General features: G+C 37.5%; 1 protein-coding gene across 1 annotated transcript in view; it reads right to left on the reverse strand.

Moving 5' to 3' along the window:
- Window positions 1-1,572: 1,572 nt before the first annotated feature.
- cmtm3 (CKLF-like MARVEL transmembrane domain containing 3) overlaps window positions 1,573-14,786 on the reverse strand; it is a 29,247-nt gene continuing 16,033 nt past the window's right edge. The window contains exons 2-5 of the mRNA XM_028809629.2: window positions 9,231-9,386; window positions 7,468-7,563; window positions 4,764-4,872; window positions 1,573-1,993 (exon numbers count right to left, since the gene is read on the reverse strand). Of these exons, the coding sequence (XP_028665462.1) occupies window positions 1,962-1,993; window positions 4,764-4,872; window positions 7,468-7,563; window positions 9,231-9,386 (393 nt within the window). The 3' untranslated portion in view covers window positions 1,573-1,961. The remainder of the gene's footprint in view (window positions 1,994-4,763; window positions 4,873-7,467; window positions 7,564-9,230; window positions 9,387-14,786) is intronic.

Genomic DNA, 14,786 nt, shown 5'->3' on the forward strand with positions numbered 1-14,786 from the left:
CAGGATTACAGGATATTAAACTGTGTTAACTGCACCCGTGTTCTTCTGTTTTAGACAGCAGATGATGTGATCATTTTAAATTTTATTTCTTTTATAGGTGTTTACACTTGTTGATTGCTCAAGAAGAGCATAGTTAAACTATATGTCAAGATACAATATGTAAAACTGAAAAAAATGGCTCAGATGGTGGCTAACATTTACTTTATTTCAAAATTACATGGCACAGAGTAGATTTGTATTTTAATGCTATATACATGCCAACTTGGTTGAGAAGACCTAGTTAGTAGGAATAACCTAAAATGCATTACAGTGAAAGCATGCACATATTGAATTACTGGGATAAATTCAAATAATGTTTCTCCCAGGATAGACACAAGTGTTAAAAACAAAGTGCCATAGTAATAACAGTGGTTCACTCCCATCAAGCATCTCATCCTTACAAGTGGTTGACATCCTAATGTGTTGTTCACCATAAGACGGACACAAAATAAAATGCCTTGAAGTACTGAAAGCCTTTTCTGGCGTCTTTAGGAAGCTGTCTGAATTGTGTCTCATGTTGATGATTTTTAAAGTACTGTGTGTTCATGTACCGGAATGTTGTACCTTTGATCGACTTGGGTTTTGCCTGTTGTGCTGGCATTTTGAGCTTATTAAAGATTAATTAAAAAAGGAATTTGCCAGGGTTAAAAGCACATGGCAAGCTTTGTAAACGGTAGAATATAAGCACAACGTAAACAAAGTTTATTTAATGGAATTTAGTAAGTAAATTAACTGACAGCAATATTTTAAAAAATTTAAATCTTTCACATCAAGGTGCCATGTCAAAAAAAGATTAATGGCAGACCAGCTGCCATGGTTATTGATTCAAATACTGCTTTTGATATGGCATTAAGAAAAGAGTGGCATTGATAAAACGTGAGATTATTTTTTCCAGTAGCTTTTACAACGAAAAAACAAAATATTTTGAATGCACTTCAAACAAAAACTAAGCTTTTTTTCTGTTGAGGTGATCAGTACCAATGTTACTATCAGTGTTCCTAAACCTCCTATATAAACTTTGTATTTGCTTCTGTTTTCTTCTTGCTTTCATTTTTCTTTCTTCCATTCAACACATAAACTTTGGGTCAGATGTTGGACCTCACTACATTTATAGTGTGACAGCATTCTTTTTTCTTTTTTAAACCACAAGAGGTTACAGCAGAGATCTTGACCATATATTGTTCTCCTCTCTTTCTAAAGGAATCTGAAGAGGTCTGTTAATTTTTTTACATTTAAGAAGACTCACTTAAAGGTTTTCCAATGTTGTTATTTGTCCTAGTGTCCTTATAAACACAGAGAACTTCACTTTCTGTATTACTGTACATCTTGCCTGAAGAAGGGGCCTGAGTTGCCTCGAAAGCTTGCATATTGTAATCTTTCTAGTTAGCCAATAAAATGTGTCATTTTGCTTGACTTCTCACTAAACATTCACAATAATTTTAACCTTTCTACTGATAAGTACTGGTGAAATTTTTATTTAAAGATCTAAGCATTACTTCGAATTCCATATAAATTGATAAAAAAAAAATTAAATGTAGTGTAGGATTTTTATTCATTTAATAAAATGAACAATAAAAAATTAAAATTAATAAATAATTTTAATTTTAAAATTTGAAGTTGCGTTTAATCTGTTGTCTTTCAAATTACTAACTTCAGAATTTTTGAAGTGATTATTATTTTGACAAACTTACCACTGACTTGCCATAGCTGTTATTTTTGTAGAAAATGTACAGTCATATTAAATAAAAAAAATGGTTTGCTTTAAGCTGTAAGGGTTCACTGTGGTCTGTAGATTTTATGGTTGTTTTGTTTTTGGTTTGCTTCATCAGCTGTTTCATTTTCCCATTGGATGAGCTGGAGTATAGGAGTACAATTAAACTCCAAAAATAAGTGTTCTTGTCCTGCATATTTCATTTCCAATATTAATCAGAATCGGAGTCAGAGTCTTCCTCACCTGTAAATAAAGGATTGAAAGAGCATTAAAGACAGAAAACCTCAAGCTTACTAATTTAATATGACAGTACATGAGCTCACACAGCAAACAAAAAGTGAAAACACTTCAGTAGATAACGGACTTAAACTCTATAGGACGCACAGTCTTCTACGCAGATGGGATTACAGAGGTAATCTAACATTTCACATCCCTTTATGCATATGGCTATGTATGAATTTGCTTGCCAGGTCTTGTGGACTGCCTTTTGGCCTGCAAATGTGCCAGAAAAATCAATGCAGTACAATATTGCAGTATTATTTGAGGAGAGATATCAACGATACACTCAGTTTTTTAGACATGCTTTCATTTTCTGTGCCATGTATAGATATGAAAATCTATGCCACGGTACAAACATTTGTGATGCACCATCTGCTGGACTAAAAACACTGTACCCTCCTATTAATATGTGAAATCCAACAGATGATGTACCTCAATGTTAATGCAGCTGCCAACCTTCCTATACCAAATTTTAAGCTCACATTTATGTACAGTTTTAGGTTCAGTTTGTTTTCACCATGTTACAAAGAAGAAAGAGATTTAAATGCAACATGCAATCTGATAGCAGTGTCATAATGAAATGATTTGCACTAGCAAACAATAGACTCCAAATGTCAGGAACGCTTAAAACTGATTGACATTTAGTTTAGAATTTACAGACGTATGCAATCAAAGTAAAAACAGGCTAACAAGAAACCTCAGCTGAAATTGTGCCCAATATTCAAGCTTCTTTGAGATTTGGAATGCTCCATGCTGAGTGGTTCACATCCACCTACCCTAAAACAAAACTCCATGAGCGATAAAAAGTGGAGTAACCTCCTTAAAGTTCCAAAAGATTCATTAAGGTTTTTTTTTATCTTTTGACCCTATGGTTAATTCTCATAGAACTTTTAATCAGTACTACTCATGTTTTGTATAAACGTGCTCAAAATAATTTAATTTAAAAATAGCATTGTAAAGGTCTATCTGTATGTTGCCATGAGGTACATTTATGTAGCCCTAAGAAATTTGAACGCACATTTGTATATATTTAAACTATGGGGCTTTGACCCCTGCTCACGTTGCTTGCCAACCCCCCGTCTTCCTCCCCGGCCTGCGCTATGCGCCAGGCACTTTGCGTCTCTGCCGCTCACATTGTGAAGAGGGGGGCTGTACGCATCCCAAGGAGACATGTTTGCTTCTCCGAAACCCCCTCTTAAATGGTGATACAATGGGAAACAAATACAGTTTTGTTTTTTTTTAACCTTCACTTTGCTCAATCAGCTGCTGCTGTGCTGCATGATCTGCATCTCGTGCGGCGCACTCCTGTCATATCACTTATGTCCATATATTCAATTTTTTTTTGCTTTTGCCTTTTCATCAATAACACATTGAATTTTGATTCCGTGTTTGGAATTACATTGCGACAACGCAACGTATAACTGCCTGTGAGTGAATATCATTTCTTTCTCTCTACAAGAAATGTGTCAGACAATATCTCTCGGGATGTGAAAATGTCTTTCTAAGAAAATCACGTCTCGTCTCTCTATTCCTTCCAAGATTTTTTTTTTTTTTTCATAATAGAGAGACAAGATTTTAAACTTGAAATATTCAAAAGTTAATTGTTACTTGCCGGTCTTATTTCAAACATAAGCTGTGAACTCACCCAATGCAAAAGTCCAGTTATATACAAATATGTGTGTGTTTGTGTTACATACTGTAAATGAATATTCCCAGTCTTACCATGGAGAAGGCTGAGACACTTCAAATCTGTTTTGACTATAAAAAAGTGGGATGGATTAAACCAAGAATTTCTGTGATGCAAAAGACTTGACGTTTTTGCCTAAAAGGATGCCACTTTAACCATTAACTTTTTAATATCAGAGTATGGCTCTATAGGAAATCTGGACAGAATCATAAGAAGTCCTCAAGTGAATTTGAAAGAGGGGAGATTGCTAGGAGATGTTTGTCATCCAGGCCTGTGATAGTGAAGACTACTCCACTTGTAACAGGAACAGTGTCCCAGGTCTTGTCAGCATGGAACTGAAGTCTTAAGTATACCATCAGCAGAGATTAATGGGTTGGGATCAGATAAACCTAAATTATGATTATGATGACGACAACTTGTTAGCATGGACCAAGGCTAAACAGGTAAGCACGTCAAATTACACAACAAAGTAGAGGTTCATTTACTTTCATGTCAGAGTTCCTTAAACTCCTGTGTGCAGAACTCGAAATAGAACTGCTTGCGAGCTTTTCTGCTTGTGCATGATGCCTCAGCCATGTACTGTATTAAGTGATTTCATATTGGTGAGTTCACTGTTTCTCATTATTTGTGTATTTTGAACTATTATAAACTGAGGAAATGCATTAAAGGAAAAACGGAACAAAATGCTAAAAAGACCAGAAATATGACAGAACATATACAACAATATTCTCCTTTTGAAATAAGACACTGTTATAAACTGGTGGTCTAAGTTCTTTTATGGGGAGATGCACAGCAGTTATCTCTAAGGCAATTTGTTTAGCATTGCACAGTAGCGGAGTTGAATACAAGGACTCTGTTTTTAACATCATAAATCTAATTTATTAACAGCAAATAAGTTATGATGGGATAAACTATCTAATAAAATATATGACCTAACACATCCCTGTCATGCTGATTTGGACACAGGACATGTATTTCTTCTTAAGTATGTTTTTATTGGCAGTTACCTAGTTGCATGATTTACCAAAGGTTTTAAAGCATTCATACCTTCAGCAGGCTCGTCAGTAGTATCGCCCTTCTTGAGAAAATTGGCCAAGTCATTGAAGATGATATAAAAATCTAATGCAAACACTATTGTAGCTATAAAGCCAAATACCTGCAAAGAAGTTGAATTGGAAGAATATTAATATTATGTGAGAGAGAAACTAATACGTAAGTGCATCTGAAAAGAATGTCATCACATACCCCATAAACAGAGGGAATATTTTTTAATTAGCAGATACATGAAGGATGACAGAGATGTATTTATAAGGCATAAACCATTTAATCAAAAAGTCTTTTGTAGAAGACCAGGCAACACTTTTCATTAATGTTTACACTAATGTTTATGCATTTTAACACTTGTATGCTATTTATCTGATAGTACTCTACTTTGTGAAAGCTAAATATATGAGAAAGACGTTATTTGATGAGGAAAGAAGTGCAGAAACATCTTTTTTATGTGATAACATAATAAAATCAGACTTTCAAATGTTAACAATGCAGCCCTCGCTGTGTGAGAGGTTATCATCCAAAACTGAGAATCAGAGTTCTGTTTTCTGCCTGTCGTTAGGAGTTTAATGGTGCACACCTGTGCAGTTATATGAGGTCGTGTCATTGTCTTTATTGGGAGTTATTCTCTCTATGATATGTGCTAAAATGGACTGTGAAGGTGGTGGAAGGCAGTTACTTGTGAAGGAGCTTGCTGTAAAAATTCCGAAGTTATAGAACTATATTCTATCTTACATTTACATTTACATCATTTAGCAGACGCTCTTATCCAGAGCGACTTACAACAGTGCTTAGTAGTCTACGACTGTTCTTCAGTCTTTAAGGCTAGGATTAAATCTACTGTCGTTAAACAAGTTACCGCTGACCAAGTTGTACACAAAACCATGCTAGAAGAAAATAGTAAGTTGTTAGTACAAAATTTTTTTTTATTTTTTTTTTGAGAAAAGGGTAGAAAAGAGTATGGGGACTTTAGTCCCCCAAGTGCTGTTTAAAGAAGTGTGTCTTCAGACGACATTTGAAGACAGTGAGGGTCTCCGCTGTTCGTACAGCAAGAGGAAGTTCGTTCCACCACTGAGGAGCCAACACTGCAAAGAGTCTTGATGCATGTCGTCCTCTTCTTTTAAGTAAGGGTGGTTCGAGACGAGCAGTGCTTGATGTTCTGAGAGAGCGAGAAGTGACACGCTGCTTAACCAGTGCTGATATGTAAGGTGGTGCAGTTCCAGTTTTGGCCTTAAAGGCAAGTGTTAGGGTTTTGAACCTGATGCGGGCAGCCACAGGGAGCCAGTGCAGGTTCCGCAGCAGAGGTGTAGTGTGTGAGAATTTGGGAATATTAAAAATGAGTCTTGCAGCTGCATTCTGTTACATGGTCATCAATTAAATAATGTGATCCATGTATGAGGTGTTGAAGACAAATAACTCTTAAGGCTAACCATAGGGCATATGAGAGCCTGAGGGTAATTATTTAGAAGGATATTAGGGAAGCTAAAAGACAGTTTGAGAGAAATATTGCAGTAATGGTAAAAGATGACCCAAAGAGATTCTTTCAGTATTTTAATAGTAAAAGAATAGTCAAGAAGTGGGGTAAGTGTAACAAAGTGTAAAAGGGAATTAAAATATAAACACAGTGAACTGGCAGATACTCTAAACTTGCATATTAATTGCAGGTTTTAACATTTTAGGAAGTGGTAACAGGGACTACTAAGTAGGTCCTGAATGATTTGGAAATTGTGGAAGGAGAAGTACTGCCAAGATTAAAAAGTCTGAAATCAAACAAAGGACAAGATAATATTTATTCTCCAGAATTTAAAGAGGTTAGTGGGTACATAAATAAACCTTTGACGCATTTTTAGAAGGTCACTGCAAACTGGGGAAATTCCTGTGTCTTGGAAAATGGCAAATAATATTCCCCATGGAGATTAGTCTGCCTTGTGCCCTGTGTTGGCTGGGATTGGCTCCAGCAGACCCCCGTGACCCTGTGTTCGGATTCAGCGGGTTGGGAAATGGATGGATGGATGGATGGAGATTAGTAAAGTATATCAAAATCAAAAAAGGAAACTATAAATCAGTAAGTCTGTGAAGATTCTCAGTCATCCAGGTGAAATTATCTGGTAGTTGAGTCATGGCAACTGAACTAGTCCAGTTGCCATGACTCAGCTACCAGATAAACCAGTAAGATTAACATGTAGGAAATAAAATTTCAATACACAGTGGGAGGTCTGAAACATGAAAGTGCCAACTACAAAGAAAGAGCAATTAGGCTGATTCTAGGATGCAAGGTATGAATAATGAGGACAGACTGAAGGAATTGAACCTTTTCAGTTTAAGTAAACAGAGATTAAGAAATGACATGATTTAAGTGTTTGAAATTATAAAAGAAATGAATACAGTCAATCAAAATGGCTAATTTAAAATGAGTTCAAGAAGAACACAAGGACATAGCAACATGTTAAGAGTACATTTTGCACAAATCTTACAAAGTTTTATTCCACAGTGAACTACAGATACAGTCTACAAGTGACTAAGCAGTGTGGTGAACAGTAGGACTCCAAGGACATTTAAAACTTGACAGGATGTTGTTTTGGAGGAATTGGCTGGATAGGATTGGTGAGCTTTGTTGACCTGAATGGCCCATTCTCATTAAATGTTTTTCTGTTGTTCTAATGCGTCTATAAAAGCAGATTAAGTCAGGGTTTATACTCACCCCGGCTGCTTTGGATGCTGCATCTTTATATTTTGAAACTGCAATAATGGAAATAATAAAGTATATAACTGAAGCACTAACACAACGCAGAAAGTCCTAAAAAAGAAAAAAAAATACATAGGGTTTTATTAAAAGTGCCGTTTACAGTACATAGCCAAGAATACCTAAATATGTACATATCATACTGTGTATATATATATATATATATATATATATATATACACTGTATAATATACAGTGCATCCGAAAAGTATTCGTAGTGCATCACTTTTTCCACATTTTATGTTACAGCCTTATTCCAAAATGGATTAAATTCATTTTTTTCCTCAGAATTCCACACACAACACCCCATAATGACAACGTGAAAAAAGTTTGAGGTTTTTGCAAATTTATTAAAAATAAAAAAATTGAGAAATCACATGTACATAAGTATTCACAGCCTTTGCTCAATACTTTGTCGATGCACCTTTGGCAGCAATTACAGCCTCACATCTTTTTGAATATGATGCCACAAGCTTGGCACACCTATCCTTGGCCAGTTTCGCCCATTCCCCTTTGCAGCACCTCTCAAGCTCCATCAGGTTGGATGGGAAGCATCGGTGCATAGCCATATTAAGATCTCTCCAGAGATGTTCAATCGGATTCAAGTCTGTGCTTGAATCTGCGCTGTGAATACTTTCCGGATGCACTGTATATCATATATAAATGAAATACACTTCACGTCAGACATACAAACATCCTGTATGTAGAGACAGATGTAAAATATTTAGTGCTTTGGTTTTATAACACTGTGCTAAGTATTATGATGTACTACTGTTGGATTTTCAGCCTGTGCGTTAAGATTCATTACTTTTTAAAGGAACCAAGGATTTAAGCATTAAACATTTTAGCCAGCAGCCATACCACATGCACTTCACAAGTGGTCATCTCCCTAAAGCTAAGCATGTTTGGACCCAGCCAGTACTTGGATGGGAGACCATGTGGGGAAAACTTGGGATGTTGCTGGAAGAGATGTTGGTGAGGCCAGCAGGGGGCACCAACTCTGTGGTCTGAATGTGGCCACTGTGCTGTAAAAATGGTGCCGTCCTTCAAATGAGACGTAAAACTGAAGTTCTGACTCTCTGTGGTCATAAAAGATCCCTGGGTATCCTTCGGAAAGAACAGGGTGTATTCCGATTTACAGGCTAAATTACCCTTCACGGCCCAGTTGTTCTGGCCCACTATCTCTCTCTGTCTCTCTCACCATCTAATAGCTGATGTGTGGTGGGTGTACTCACACAAAAATGGATGCTTTTACATCATCCAGGTGGATGCTACACATTAATGGTGGTTGAAGTGGCTCCCCACTCATTATGAAAAGCACTTTGAGTAGTGAGAAAAATGCCATATAAATGTAAAGAATTATTATTAACTTTTTGTGAGTTATAGTACACAGATATGGGTAAGGTGATATAAAATAATAATAAATAGCATTTTTTTGTCCAGCACATTTATCAGAGTAAAATGGTTCTACTTTTCTGAAGATTTGTTATAGTATATCAGTAAACTGATCATTACCTCTCCACTATGTCACCAGCTTTCTTAAGTACCAATGCCACATTATGGCGTGAGACCATACATGTAAGAATCAGGTGGTACCAGCAAACTATGGTCTTGTTTTAAATTTGTGCTACAAAGTGTGGGTTTAACATTAATGATTCTACAGGGTAACAAAGTGCAGCTTTCTTTTAACATAAAGAACAGACGTTCACTTCTACACTTACCATTAATGGCCACAGGAAACCTTTGAAGCGTTTGTTCAACTTGGTAGAGTAAGCAAAGAGTATGAACAAAGCCATCAGGAATTCAATGAGAGGTGCAGTCACAAAGGCAGCAGAAGTTGAAGCCACAAAGCAGATGAATGTTATGAATGACACAGCCTGAGAAACAAGATGAATACAGTACATTGATTTGTTAAAGATTACAAATACATATATAGGCATACTGTTCACTTAAAGCAACTGAAAATATGACACTGTCACATTGCAAGACCTGGTTTATTTGAATTAATCAAAGTGATTTTTATTAGCATATCCTCAAGATATAAAGTGCTGCCCACTCCAGCACAATACACACAAATATGCACAGAACATAAAAGCTTTGAAATGAATGAGCATCAGTCAACTACTCTGAAGTTACTTTTCAAAAATTATCTTTTTAATTGTTCATATTTAGGAATGGTATTTAAATGACATACAAAGTTGCACACACTCTTTGACTCGGCATTTCCTTGGTTTTTCTTGCAAATTAAAAAAGAAAAATAAAAAACTGGCAAATGACTTCTACTGATAGCACAGCTGGCTGGCTGCTTGTTTCAACGGCCATTTTCATCAGTGCCAGGTTTTGTAATAGAAAAATGTCAGAGAGTGTGAAAGCATATGCAGGATTAGAAAGGGAGCCTTTAAAGAGTGTGTGGTAAGTAAAATGAAAAATGGGAATTAAAGACTTTGAAGTTTTCACAGTTTACAGGCAGAGTTCAGTTTTGTGGGAGGTCATTAGTAGGGGAGTCCCCTGCTGAGAAGATAGCTGAGGAATTTGTTTTAGCCAGCAGCTAATCTCCCATTAAATGTACAGCAATAGGCACTTTTGTAGCTGTTCCTTGCAAAACTTTAGCCTAATGGGAGGGAGAATTGTGGATGGAATAATGGCAACATATCAGAGACAGATGAGAGAGAGACTCTTCTTCGGTGTCAGCTCTGCCTATTGTAATGCCATATCTCACTGATTAAGAGGCAGTTCTTTACGAAGGATACCCAGGGATCTTTTATGACCACAGAGAGTCAGAACTTCAGTGCTGCGTCTCATCTGAAGGATGGCGCCATTTTTACAGCACAGTGTCCTCGTCACTGCACTGAAGGCCACATTGAGACCACAGGGTAAGTGCCCCCTGCTGGCCTCACCAACACCTCTTCCAGCAGCATCCCAAGTTTTTCCCAGAGGGTCTCTCATCCAAGTACTGGCTGGACCCAAACATGTTTAGCTTGCTTAGCCTGTCTAACTTAGTTTCCTTGTCTTGAATATTTTTGTTGCTTTAAAAATACCTTGTGAGTTGTGATGTAAAGTTCCCAGTATCAATTAAAGATTCCCCTTACTGAATTTTGACTTCCCTGTATGCACCCAGCCCAGCCTTTCACCTGCTCACAAATACAACATCCCGCACACTCTATTTGCAGCAGTTTCTGCCTTGATTATGTAGCAGCTGCATTTAATATCCTCCTGACTTGGTCTCTGAATTCCATTTCCTTTACTAATGCTTTCACTGGCCGACTTTCTCTTTTAATATTGTGTATTCTCTAGTTCTAAGTGGCCTCCAACATAGCCCCCCACCCCACCAGCTTTAATTCCCTTCACCTCTAGAGAACTATGTTTGCACTTCCTGTTAGCTCTGAAACATCACGTATCAGCTTGTTTTATTTCCATTACGTTTTGTTTTTCTTTACAATTTGACCATGACGAATAGAAGTTGTGGGTGAAGATTTAGCTTTTTTTCCTCCCATGTTTTTAGTATCAAATGTCTCCAGTCAAACTGGGATTTCCAGCTTTTCAATGAACTTCTTAGATATATTTTTAAGAAAAACCTTCCCTGGTGTCTGCCTGTCTGGATGATGATGCAGCATTTCTTTGCTTCTTTGTTGTGCTGCATTAAAAAACAGCTGGTTGGTAATTGACTCCATGACCCTTTGAAATAAACAAATATCCCCTACAGCTACAGTACAGAGTGACACCAAAGCATTGTCATTCTCAAGCTTTTCAATATATAAACCAGAACCCATGTTAACTGATGAAGTGATATATGAGAAGTGTATTTTTGTTTTGAATTTGATAAGAGCATCTAGTAGAGCAAATGGCAGCTGGGCTTCAGTATTCAGAACTCGGGGGTTAGGCCTTCGGGGCCAAATGTGTTTATTTGCACTTTCCCTCCATTTTTCCAATACATTTCTGTACTTTGAGCCAAAGTGTTTTTACACTTACAAGTAATTTCTGATAAAAAATGCTAATCTGATACACTATTTGTGAATTTCCCCTTGGGATTAATAAAGTATCTCTCTATCTATTTATTTTTGGAAATAAAAATGCAAAATAGGCATTTTCTGCCTATTTACTTGTTCATTTATTGAATTGAATCTCTGCGAGGACCAGCAGTGATGATGACCTGTTTCAATTTAACATTTTCTAATATTAAAATATATGCTTAAAGTAAAAGTCATTGTATTCATTGATAAGGTGATAGGAGTCGAATTAAACATGGTGATAAGCCACAGCAGCAGGTAGCAGCCTGTGAAGCCACTGGGAGCCCACGTCTTCTCTGTGAGTGGGACAGCAGAGCCACAAATTTACATTGGGCCAGTCAGAAAAAAGCTACAGCTTGGTGCCAAACACATCATCAGACGTAGCTTGGTGGGTCCAGACAAAGTGCTGCTTCCACCCCTTCATATTAAGCTTAGTTTGATGCAGCAGTTGGTCAATGCCCAATAAAAAGATGGAGTCTGTGTGTATTTGTACCAAAAGGTTTGCCTGAGGCTAAATTGAAGGAGGGCATTTTTGCCAGACCTGATTTTAGAAAGATGATTTCTGATACAGAATTTCATGGTGCAATGAATGATCTGGAACAAGAGTGCTAGGAGTGCAAGTTTTTAGATAATAATAAAGATACAAATTAAAAAGAAACTGTGAAAGACGTATTAGTTGAGTTTAAGGAATTGGGTTGCGGCATGAGTCTTGAAGTTCACTTTTTTGGATTTGCATTTGGAGTTTTTCCCTGAAAATCTTGGAGCGGTGAGTTAAGAGCAGGGTGAAAGATTCTATCAGAATATCAAGGCCATGGAAAGAAGGTACAAGGGACTTTGGGATGTCAGTAGGACATCAGACTACTGCTGGATGATTCATAGGGATTCACCAGAAAAAGTGTACAAACAACGGGCCACCAAATGACCTTTTGTATCAAAAAAACCTAAGGGGTGACAAAACCTAGAGAAGCTATATGTAACTCAATGAATATTTATTTCTGTTTTCTTTACTTATATATTGTGAGACTTGTGAACTCTTTTGAGACCCTCTCCCAACGGGATGGCATGCAGACACATGACTGCTTGTCAGTTGCCGAGGCAACTGTAGATTTGCAGCGCCACAGAAACGACTACAAGTTAATCGATGCCACGCATAAAGCGCCGGTTGCCTAGTGGGTGATACAGGGAACATTATAACTTGGCCACTGACCTGGCCCCGACCCTGACTGTTTGCTGTATTTGTGTATAGTAGAATGGTAGATCCTGTTACAATATATAACCTTGCTGTTCTTGTTTTGAGTGAATAAAGCTGGTTGTGATGAAGTACAGTACTGATACAGTAATCCCTCCTCCATCGCGGGGGTTGCGTTCCAGAGCCACCCGCGAAATAAGAAAATCCGCGAAGTAGAAACCATATGTTTATATGGTTATTTTTATATTGTCATGCTTGGGTCACAGATTTGCGCAGAAACACAGGAGGTTGTAGAGAGACAGGAACGTTATTCAAACACTGCAAACAAACATTTGTCTCTTTTTCAAAAGTTTAAACTGTGCTCCATGACAAGACAGAGATGACAGTTCCGTCTCACAATTAAAAGAATGCAAACATATCTTCCTCTTCAAAGCAGTGCGCGTCAGGAGCAAAGCCTGTCAGAAAGAGATAGGAAAGCAAACAAATCAATAGGGCTGTTTGGCTTTTAAGTATGCGAAGCACCGCGGCACAAAGCTGTTGAAGGCGGCAGCTCACACCCCCTCCGTCAGGAGCAGAGAAAGAGAGAGAGAGACAGAGTTTGTTTTTCAATTAAAAATCAATACGTGCCCTTCGAGCTTTTAAGTATGCGAAGCACCATGCAGCATATCCTTCAAGAAGCAGCTGCACACAGTGCAACGTCCCTATCGTCTAGGTGTGCGAACAGCCCCCCTGCTCACACCCCCCTACGTCAGCGCAAGAGAGAGAGAGAGAGAAAGTAAGTTGGGTAGCTTCTCAGCCATCTGCCAATAGCGTCCCTTGTATGAAATCAACTGGGCAAACCAACTGAGGAAGCATGTACCAGAAATTAAAAGACCCATTGTCCGCAGAAACCCGCGAAGCAGCGAAAAATCCGCGATATATATTTAAATATGCTTACATATAAAATCCGCGATGGAGTGAAGCCGCGAAAGGCGAAGCGCGATATAGCGAGGGATCACTGTACTCCGCCTCGTCGTTGAGGTGCAAGACACCAACTCATGCATCACAATATGTTTAAAAATATTAGATTGGCTAAATATTTTAATGTTGAGTTGATTTAGAACAATATTGTATTCACCTTAATAAAAGGACAAGTGTGTTTGTCCATCCAGTTGCTGTGTCTGTCATTCCAACAGATGGTGCATCAGAAACATTAACACTGCTTCTACAAATCCCGTACCAAATGGCATACAACAGAGATATACCCATTACATGGAGCAATGAAAATGTTAACCCTGAGGTCTACATTTAAATTACTTATATTTCATCTTGTCTTGGATGATTAGCACAGTAGTGTATGAACAAATTGTTTTATCTGTTAACTTTTAGTTACATGTCATTTAAACATTCTAACTGCAAATTTTCATTGTGTTCATGAATGCAAGTAAAAATACCTTCACAATTAAAACATTGCTTTTATAAGTTTAATTTTGCAGACCTGTGTTTTTAATATTTTCTTAAGAGAAGGAGAGGAGTCTTTTATATATTTAGCTTAAAGTTTTGATGAGGTGCAACAGCAGTGTATGAATAAGCACCTCCTAAAAAATATTATAAATGATGATAAAACCTCTAAAGCAGGGGTGTCGAACTCCAGTCCTGGAGGTTTTTCATTCTAACCACCTTCTTAATTAGTGACCTGTTTTTCCTGCTAATTAACTTCTTTTGCCTTAGATTTAATTAACTCGACTCAGACCCCTTAGTTCTTTCTATTTCCTTAATTAGCAGCCAAACAATAATGAGACACAAAATGAGAAAACAGGTGACCAGCTAACCACATTATCTGAATATAAAGAAAGGTGAGGGTCTCGGTAAGGTTGATTTCTCAGGTCAATAATCAGAAACAGAAAATCAACACTGTGGGAAATGTCTGCTGTAGCAGAATGAGAGCAGCAGCAAGCCATGGAATTAAGTAACGGGTTTAATTAACAGCAAGAATTGGCTTCTCATTAAGAAACTGGTTGGAGTTTGATGTTCCAGTTTAGCTGGTCATCTGTTGGCTCGTTTCACGTCTCATTTATGTTTGGCTGCCATTTAATGAAGAA

The sequence above is a fragment of the Erpetoichthys calabaricus genome, chromosome 9, assembly GCF_900747795.2.
Source record: "Erpetoichthys calabaricus chromosome 9, fErpCal1.3, whole genome shotgun sequence".
Classification (NCBI taxonomy): domain Eukaryota; kingdom Metazoa; phylum Chordata; class Cladistia; order Polypteriformes; family Polypteridae; genus Erpetoichthys; species Erpetoichthys calabaricus.